The sequence below is a fragment of the Raphanus sativus genome, chromosome 3, assembly GCF_000801105.2.
Source record: "Raphanus sativus cultivar WK10039 chromosome 3, ASM80110v3, whole genome shotgun sequence".
Classification (NCBI taxonomy): domain Eukaryota; kingdom Viridiplantae; phylum Streptophyta; class Magnoliopsida; order Brassicales; family Brassicaceae; genus Raphanus; species Raphanus sativus.
The window spans coordinates 1,631,002-1,641,039 of record NC_079513.1 but is presented as its reverse complement, the minus strand read 5'-3'; the positions used below and the strand labels follow the sequence as shown (position 1 = coordinate 1,641,039).

The 10,038-nt window shown below is 37.5% G+C and overlaps 2 protein-coding genes across 3 annotated transcripts; both read right to left on the bottom strand.

Annotated features, from left to right (window-relative positions):
- Positions 1–4,729, bottom strand: LOC108829835 (phospholipase D beta 2). 2 transcript variants are annotated; one of them, XM_018603425.2, is made up of 10 exons: positions 3,083–4,728; positions 2,884–3,000; positions 2,618–2,812; positions 2,266–2,514; positions 1,779–1,847; positions 1,548–1,695; positions 1,073–1,221; positions 797–964; positions 520–717; positions 1–432 (listed from the first exon to the last, which is right to left on the bottom strand). In XM_018603425.2, exons 1-10 carry the CDS (start codon positions 4,463–4,465, stop codon positions 139–141), a joined length of 2,970 nt encoding a protein of 989 aa, XP_018458927.1. In that variant the 5' UTR covers positions 4,466–4,728; the 3' UTR covers positions 1–138. The 2 variants fall into 2 exon arrangements, with proteins under 2 accessions (XP_018458927.1, XP_018458926.1); XM_018603424.2 differs by lacking the exons at positions 1–432; positions 520–717 and having other exon boundaries at positions 817–985; positions 3,083–4,729.
- A 448-nt stretch (positions 4,730–5,177) lies between these two features.
- Positions 5,178–7,722, bottom strand: LOC108829841 (mechanosensitive ion channel protein 1, mitochondrial). The gene is made up of 7 exons (XM_018603433.2): positions 7,562–7,722; positions 6,784–7,413; positions 6,421–6,698; positions 6,219–6,319; positions 6,015–6,122; positions 5,651–5,872; positions 5,178–5,560 (listed from the first exon to the last, which is right to left on the bottom strand). The coding sequence occupies exons 2-7, from the start codon at positions 7,401–7,403 to the stop codon at positions 5,441–5,443; spliced, it is 1,449 nt and encodes a 482-aa protein (XP_018458935.1). The 5' UTR covers positions 7,404–7,413; positions 7,562–7,722; the 3' UTR covers positions 5,178–5,440.
- Positions 7,723–10,038: the final 2,316 nt, after the last annotated feature.

The window sequence follows — 10,038 nt, the reverse complement described above, 5'->3', positions numbered from 1 at the left end:
TACTGCAAATGCCCTTTATTATGAATCAGTTTCACAAACAAATGGCGGATCAAATTATCGTCCATATAAGGTTTATAATCACACCCCAAAAAAGAATGAATGTGCAAGTCAAAACACAATCATCATCAATGCTTTCAATCAGATTGTAAGATTCTCCTGTATAGCAAGGAAGGATCCGACAATATTTCCCCCAACGTCAGGGAACTCCTCGCTTCCTGGTAGTGGCCGTACTTTGCCTTTCCGATCAACTTCCACCGGATACTTCAACAGATGTCCCTTCATCTCCGACACTTGCTCTGCCCTAAACTGTTTCCAGTTATCCTCTCCCATTCTCCTCACCTTGCTTACACACTCTAGGCTCTCTGGCTCCTCAAAGCTATCATCTAACGTTGCCATATGTTCTGCCCAAAGTGACATTCTATACCCGTATATCTTGCAAAAATTTTGATGTACATTTATATAATAAAAAATAACTGGAAATCAAATAATAATAATAATATTTTGGAGGAGGATTACTACCTGACCGCGAGGACCAGACTGTCGTCTTGCCCATGTGTGTTGAGGTTGATAAGCTCCCATTGCAATCTCCGTGTCTCTCGTCCCTTCCATGGATCTTTGGTTTATGTTTGCAGATCCAATTACCACATACTCGTCATCAACAACCATCCCTTTTGAATGCACATATATCATAAATCTTCTGCTTTTTAGACATGATGCCTATAACAACAACAACATTTCAGTTAACAACTCAATGAATCTGGTAGTAACAAACAAGGTCACAAGCAGAGCTTTCTACCTGAGGAGTGTTCTCGTTGCTTTGACTTGTTTTATTATTTCCGTCCACCATCTCTCGGTTTCCAAGACAGAAAAAATTCAGATAGTCTTCTGGGGAGAATTTATCATCAAGCCGGGCTTCCACTAATGCATTGTAGATAGTCCCATACATCATTTGCATTGTCTTGTGCTACAAGACATTCAGTTTCCACTGATGGAAGGAAACATGTATTTCTTTTAAGCTTATAAATCATAACCGATTCAAAATGAATTTTAAGTCATATCTTCCTAGAGTTACCTGCCAATATAGAATCCTCTGTGTAGCAGCACCGGTTGGAACTCCTTCCGGCCACATTGGAATGACAATATAGGCAGCAAACCTTTCATTTGACCTGATCTTATCAGCAATCTTCAAAGCAATTTCCATAGGAATCAGGTTGTTGGCACCTACATGACCATCAACAAAACAATAAACAAGATTCATTGACTTAAGTTGATAAATAAACACTAAACATAATGCTCAATATTTGGATAGGAAAGACACACTTCAAAGTCAAAACCACAATCAACAAAGTAATCACAAACAAGGCTATCAAAATAGTGTCTCTGTTTCCATGAATCCTTTTCCACTGGAAAGATCAGCTTTAGTCAGAAAACTCAAAAATCCTCCAAGTATCTTAGGAAATAAGAGCAGAACTAGTAGACTCGAAAAAAGCTTTTAGGCAGACGTTCAAACATGCAACATTAATTCTTTAAAAGAAAAAAACACAAACCTATATCCTTGTGAGCATTCCAGTTGTAGGCGGATCCAATGAAATACTGGTTCTCAATGTAGATGAAGTGTTGAGCTGCACGAATGGCTTTTACATATGCGGTGTGTATGCTCATGTCAATGAGCACGTTCTTACCGCACATCAAATTCTGGCCATACAAATACCATTGTATCCAATCAATTTCCCAAGGCCATATAATAATGACAGCACAATTTTTTTTTTTAAACTCACCTTGCTTGTAGCATATTTTGGATCCTTCGGAAAACCTTTGACAGAGTTTGAATCGATGGAACGGAAGATCTGAACCAGAAACAAGAATCTTATAAACAAAATTAGTTGGAAAACTATTTGTGGAAAAAAACATGCATTTTTAATATCCCTGGAGAGGCGTAAAAACAAGAAAAAAAATACATCAAAACTCGCTTCAGTCTATATGTTTTAGAAAGAATTACATACATGATTTGGCAGAGATAATCAGAATCTGTGGTTGATTATTATACATAAATAAGTAGAGCATGAAGACACCAGTCTATGTGTTGTTGAAAGAACCCCAAACAAACAATAATTGGCGCAGAAAATCAAAACAAACTAAAAGAATGGACATCTATCTGTAGGACTCTATCAATATGTTTTCTGACCAGTTAAGAAGGTAGTAAAATTTGCTATCCCCAACCCAAATGCAGGGATAAAGAGTGACGTAAATTTACAGTCATAGTACCTGAACATGCCAAGCCTCAGGGTCGTTTGCGTTAACAGTAGGAGCATCAAAGACTCCTAATAATTCTGGAATCCTTTCAATCCTGAGCAATGCATCATCATATGATGTCTTCAATTTATTGATTCGGTGAGGCTTTGCAGCCTTTAGCCACCTCTCCTCAAAATTGGTCAGGACATCGTACGCAGCTGGGCCATCAATCTTACTGTGCAAATCATGCCAAGGTTCTCTTGGACAACCGGAGAGGTTACCCTAAAGTTACATTTACATTTTAGTACATCCAAGTTAAAAGATTTTCTCATTCAAAACAGAGTCAAGAAAGCAAAAGGGAATAAAAAAGAAAAAAGAAACGTACCGTGAAAGTAGGGTTGTGGTAGTCACCTTTATGATCTGTTTGCAGCGTCCTAAACAAGGGATGTTGAGGTGTATCATATCGACCATCGCAAAGATCAAGTCCGCCTACAAAAGCTATGATTTTCCTCCTGTTACCTCCAGCATCAGCATCTACTATCAAGGTTTTTTGGTGGTGTGTATAGATGGTTCCAACTTCCTGATGGACTAAAACATAATAAACAGATGCCCGAATAAAGAACAGACGGAGACAATTCATGGCTTTTTTACCGTTTGTTTGACCCAACTATGTCGCTTCCCAGCATTTCGAGGGCATGGCAATATTTGAACAGAGGAGTGCTTGAAAAAACGGCGTGTCTCCTCGTCATGCGTTCCCATCACCCCATCCTGTTCAAATTAACATAAATCCCCACTAAACATATGTCAAGATGTCTAAATTGCATTATACTGAAGTTTAAACCAAACTTACTGTTTTATACCCCAAGATGTCTCGTGAAGTAGGGTCGTCCCAAACAAGAAGCAGGACTCTTACACCTTCTCGGGACCTTGATTTTAAGAGGTCGCCGAGTGTACATTCTGATGCAGGATTTCCTTTATCCCGAGCAAGCCTGACATTATGCCACACTGACCAACCTGTGATGTAAATCAAACGCCTAGCCTGACATATGGCATGAAACATATCATCCCAACATTTGCCATTTTCGTAATACATTCCATTCCCAAGTCTTATTCTCGGGAGAACCCCTTCAGGTACGTGTGCATCTTGGTACAGCGTCACGCTCCCACCTTCCCGGAGAGGAAAATATGTTCCAGGGACACCACCCCCACCAACTCCGCTATGATAAACACTGAGTTTATCGGTTGAGGTATATTGAATCGATAATGAGAGAGTGGCCCCAGGTTTACAAGGCTTCCCATTGGTGCTGAGAATGGAGTAAGTTCCTTCAATTCTTGCACCAGAGTGAATTTGCTGGACCGGGATGGTAACGATTCCTATAAGCTGAGAACCCACAACATCACTGTCCTTGACAACAAAATGGAGCTCGGCGGCATGATGAGCAACAGGAACGTAAAAGTGTTGTTGCCAGACAGGGTTTTCGGTGTTGCTCAAGACATAAGTTCTTCCAATGACAGCACCAGCAACCGAAATGGAAACGTAAGGATCACTTGTGATCTTCTTGCTCAACTGTTCTTCGATCATGTTGCTTATGCTTCCAAAGACGGCACCCAAAGTGTTGTGGAACAAGTCCATGTTTGGGAGATTATTAGCACGATAAATCCAAATGTCCAAGTTACCATGCAACAGGAGGACCTTCAAGGAGGCTTTACCAGAGGAGGGAACAATCTGCAAACTGGGACTATGTGAGGAATCAAGCCTGCCCGAGTGAGACAAATGATGAGAATGAGTTGAAAAGGAGTGATGAGGTCGTCCATGGTAAGAGCCGGAGGAGTATGAAGAATGATGAGAGGAAACACTGAGACCACCCATAAGGTCATGAAGAGGAGGAGGCGGGTAAACAGGTGGGGAAGAGGATCCGAAATGATCATGATGAGGGGGTGGTGGCTCATGATAGGAGGCAAAGCTAGCGTGTGGCTGGAGTAGTGTTGGTTGTTGAGGAGGATAAGGGTAAGGATGAGGAGATTGATGTTGGTGATCATAAGAATAGTGACCAGAATGAGACATAGAACCATAATGGTGTTGAAGTGGTGGAGCATAATCCAAAGGACCAGAATGAGGAGACATGGAACCATAGTGGTGATGAAGGGGCGGTGGATAAGCTTGGGGAGGGTATGGATCTGGGTTGGGAGGAGGAGGAGGGTAATAAGGGTATTGAGAACCATAATTCTCCATTTAATCAAACTCAAATACACAGTGTTACCTCTCAAGTCAAGATTAGGGGAAGTAAGAATTAAGAGGGGAAGAAATCTCTCAAATGGATCTTCTGAATCAACGAAGGAGGGAGATTTTAATAATTTAAAAACGATTGGTGCAGCTTCAGACAAACGGACTAAGGCGGAGATACCTTACAGGCGTTGACAATGGTGTCTCTATATTTCGATTGCTTTCCTTTTCGTTTATGTCGGAGAAGAAACGTGCTGAACCTGGTCAAACAGTCACGCGTTGGTCCATAATATCTCTCTTCTATTTTTTCATATTAATAATAATTATTACTAAATTCAATTTTCTCAAATTTGGTAAAAAAATAAGAAAAAAATATTAATTAGTATGTAATCTACCATCCACAAGAAAGGATCCTCCGCAGCTTTTATAATCTTTAGCTTGCCATCACTATGTACTCACACAGAAAACTTTGAAGATTCATTTAGGTAAAACTGTAAACAATCGTTTTCAAGAAAGAAAGACCGTGCCCAATGTTTCTCAACATGATTCCCTTTTAAACATGATCCTGCAGTTGTGCAGTTTGATTTGAGCTCTCTCACCACTTATGTATGTCAATAGCAGAAGCTGGTGGTGATCAAAAAGTTATTTCTGAGTATTATACGGTCATTCGAGATTGGTAACAAGTAGACATCACATCTTTTGGGAGCATTAGACGGTCATCGAGATTGAGTAACAAGTAGACACCACATCTTTTGGGAGTACAATTTCGTTCATGAAAACCATGCAACAAAGCTTCCAAATTTCTCATACGTGTGGCTTAGAAAGATGGTGATTAAAAGAAAAAAAAACGAAATTTGATCGTGCTCTGCAAAACACAGCAAAAAACCAAGTCACGCGTACCACAAATCCTCAGCTCGAAACTTTGGGTTTTTGGCTCTACACAAATATTTTTGTAACCCTCTCTAAAATCAAAAGGTAATAGGTTCAGCGTACTTCCTTCCCCTCATTGTCCCAGGTGGTACCCAATGACGCACCATGCTTCTTTATAATCTTGACAGACTCGAGAAGAACCTCCTGTTGGGTTGTGTAAAGTTCCTCTTTCCCCTGAGACACCAATAAAAGAATAAAATATTTGCTTTTATTTCTGACACGAGACTGTTACAAAGAGTAAAGGGAGAGAGAGACAGGCAGTACCATGTATTTAAGATTGCATCCAAGGGTGAGTTCAGCGAATGATTTTTCCACTCGGGATAAGTAACAGTGAGGAGCTTCTTTCCCTAAGAAAACTTTTGGGTTTGACCTCAACGTTTCCTTGATTTCTTCTGATATTTGAGGGATCTTGTCCAAGTCATCTATCTGCAGTGGGATCTTGAATGCTATAGCACGCCACTGAGCTCGTGACTTGTTCACAATCACCTGTATATACATATATATATGATATTCTACTTCAGGGCCATTTCGAATTGTCTCCACCATGATAATGCATACTAGTAATAGATATATAGATCAAACAAGTGGTACGCTTTTGGAATAATAAAATTTAGATAGATTAGCCAACCTGACTGGAAAACAGTGAATTAGGTACCAAGACAGGGAATTTTTCGGCGTTCAACAAGGATGTTGTTGTAAGTCCCATCTCAACCACTTGACCTTCTACCGATCCAGCCTAAAACATAAGGGCAAGTGAGACATTAGATCCTGTCCTGATGATAAAAAAAAAAAAAAAGAGAGCAGGTCGTCATGATGTTAAAAACTAACTAACTTTGATAGTATCTCCCATAGAGAAAGGCCTTGAGAATTGCATGGAGAGACCACTCAGCACATTACCAAGGATATCTCTTGCAGCAAAAGCAGTGGCCACTCCTGCAGGGCCAGACCAAAACTACTGATGAGTTATGAGCAGAAGAGAATGAACCTTAGCAATATATATGTATGAAAATAGAGGAAAACAACAGTAGACAGACCTCCTACTCCACCAACAGTCAAGATAGACTGAACAGCTAAACCACAAGCTTCGGCAGAAGCCATTAAACCGATTGCAAAGAGACCAACTGATGAAACTTTGTCCAAAGTCAAAATCTTCTCCCTGTCTAGGCCAGCAACATTCTTAGCAGACAAAACTCTGGTAATCACATTGGTTTTCCAGCGATGTAGGAACCAGACCAAGGAGAGGATGACTGCCCCTTTCAATGCCGGGAAGAAGTACTGAGCTGCTACGGTTGTTGGGGCCACCATTGACGCACTGCAGCAGCAGAAGAATTATATTATAATTATAATTATATTTGTAGAAAGAAGATGCAAGTCATATTTAAAGTTGAGCGGCTAACATTTGTGCAAAAGAAATGAAGGTCATTAAGTAGCGGGCAGGATCCTCCAAAGCACCCCAAAAGCTTTTATCGTAGGGAACATCATGATGGATAGAGAAGGCTTGAGGAAGCAGAGCAGAAGAGCTGTGGATAGCATATGTGTGAAACCTCCGGAGAACCTTAGGCATGACAACCCAAGCGAACAAAGTAGCAGTCATGGTGAGAGAGACGGGGACCATGACATCTTTAAGATAAGGGTTGGAGTCAAGCAATTGTTGAACATGAGGAGTGAGCTCGTCAGAGGCTTCTCTAGCCTTGTTAGCAGTTTCGTTGAAGACATCTTTGGCCTTGTGAACCCAGTCGTCAGGTTGTGAGCTGAAAGAAGCACGTGCAAATAAAGGGGTGGAGTAATGGAAAGGCTTAGCATTAAGAGGATATCCAAAACCGAAAGAATGAGCGCAAGCCTCTTTTTTCTTCCCGAAACCAGACAACACCTGAGATGACGTTACTACTGGTCTCACATATTCATCAGCAGCTAGTCTCGAGAAAGGTCTGCGTGAGAGAGGTGTACAAGAAGAGGAAGAGGAAGAGCTTCTTCTGTAAAGTGATTTGAGAAGCGATAACCTAACTCCTCCGCCCATTGAGATCTATCTGCACAACAACAAGCAAGAAGATAATAATAATAATCTCTTCTCAACAAAGTCAAAGTCAAAGTCAAAGACCAAAAAGATCAAATCGAAAGGTCAAATTATTCCAAAAATCGAACAAGAAGAGAAGATCTATCTATCTATCTGCTTACCACTGCCAAATTTCTCGCGCAGCCTAGCCTTGGCGAGCAAAGAGGGAACGGGAAAAGCGCCGTATAAACTTTTTTTTTTTTTTGGGGACAAATCCCCTTTGATTTTGTTATCAATGTTGACTGTTGCTCAAAGAAAAAAAAGATCCATCTGACCCGCCCCACTCCCTCAGTTTTTACTTCTCCTCTTTACCACTACATGTCGTCTTTTATGCTATTTAACCTTCGAAGGCCCGATCCTTTGGAAAAACAATTAAAAAGGCGGATAGTATTCTCCATTGCCACACCTTCAAAAATACTATTCTCTTTACCACACCAAAATTCTAATTGCCACACTTTTTTTTTTCATATTTCTCTTCCCTTTCTTACCCTTAATATTATATTAATATCTTATATCCATTTTATTTTTTAAAATTAAAATTAAAATCAGATCTCATTTTCCTCTCTCCTCTCTCTCTTCCCTCCCCATTACGTCAACCTCCCTCCAAAATTCAATCCTGGCGGTCCCCACACCAATCCACATCTCTCCTTCCCACAGCTGTCATCTCCTATCTCCTTTCTCCCATCTTGTTCCTCTTCTCCAACCAGAAACAATTTTTTCTCATATTCTTAACTTCATTGACGATTTTGAAGGTTTTTTTGAAGGAAATTGATACGTTTTTTTTCCACGAAATTCTCATAATAATATACTACTTATTTTTTATGTATTATGTGAAACGAAAAATAGCAACATTTTGCTGTAAAAATCGTGAGAGTTTTGAAAGAAAAATTAAAATAATGTTTGAAGAAGATTTTGTATTGTTCTCTATTTTTAACACGGTTTTGAAAGAAGAAAAAATATGAAAATTGTGTTAGACGATAATCTGGATTGTGTAACACATTATTAGTTGATTAAAAAGCCTTAAACTGATGAAAAACTAAATTTTTAGGTAAAATGAAAGTTTTAGGTATATTGTTATGAAAAGGGATGTTTAAGGGTTATTTTGTATATTTCTTCTTATTTTGCAATGTTTTAAACAATAATAATGCATTACAATAGTGATAGATGATATTGTGGGTTGTATAACACCCTCTTGATCAATTATAAGTGTTAAATCGAGAAAAGCAAAAATTTATAAGAACTACTGGAACGACTGGTATTACTAAAGTGAAAGTGTATTACTTGTATTACTGGAACGACTATGTACCAAAGATCTTAGACAACTTAGATTCTTTAAATGGTTAACTAATCATAATTTTTTTCCAGAGAATTATATGGTTTCTCCCATTAGAGTCATATGTGTTGACAATGGAAGAAGTTACATCAAGTATAGGCCTGAGATAAAGGCAAATGGATATATCAAGTATTTGCAGAAAGAGTAAGACAAATGGAGATATCTATCATTTAGGATTTCAATTCAGTTATATCTATTTTAACTTTACTATGATTAAACAAAATGCTTTAATTTTATAAATAATTTATCTGTATTAAAAACTTTTGATTAAATAGATGGATTTATTAGGAGCATGAATGCATCAGATTATTTTTAATATTTTTGAAAATTATCAAAATTAAATTCTTCATGTTCATTTAACTATATTTTAACTTTAACATTATTTACAAACTGTTTTTATTTTATAAATAATTTATCTGTCTTACAACCTTTTGATTAAATAGATGTATTTATTAAGATCATGAATGCATTCACATCATTTTAATCTTGTGAAAATATCAAAATTACATTTTTATTGAAGCTGAAAGATATACATTATTTTATATAAATTTGAAGATTTGATATTATATTTTTATTTATATAAATGTGTACATGGACTACTAGCACTACTAGGACTACTTTGTACTATCTTGTATTACCTTGGACTACTATGTGTTATACATATTTCTAAGAAGTTTATATTTTTTGCTTATTATATATTTTTAGAAGATGTAGCTCATATATTACGTGATAATATGTTCATATATGTGTTTATTTGTCAAATTAGACGTAAAATACTCTTAAATTCTCAAGTTGGTAGAAATTTTCTGATTTCCATATAAAACATCCTTCTACTTCCATACTAATGTCTTGATGGAAATGACATAACAGGCTGAATTTCAGAAAATACATAATTTCTGAAACTTTTTTCTGCCAATGTGTTATATACAGTCTATAATTGTCTAAACATATTGATATTACTATTAAATTTAATTTCTTGAGGTTGTATTACTAAAAAATGTTGTAATTTGCAAAATTATTACTATGAAGAATGAAATATTACTACTAGCTTGAGTACTACTAAGAGTAAAATTAATATTATTTTAATATTCAAACATTTTTGTCTAACAACACGTTTTAGACATCTGTCATAGGTTTTTTTTTACAAAATGTCGACAATGTGTTACACGTTTTAGACATGTGCCAATTTTTTATTTATAAAGTATTGAAAATGTTTTTGTCTTAGTAATACCTAATAAACCTAGTAGTACAAATGTGTTTTCTTAA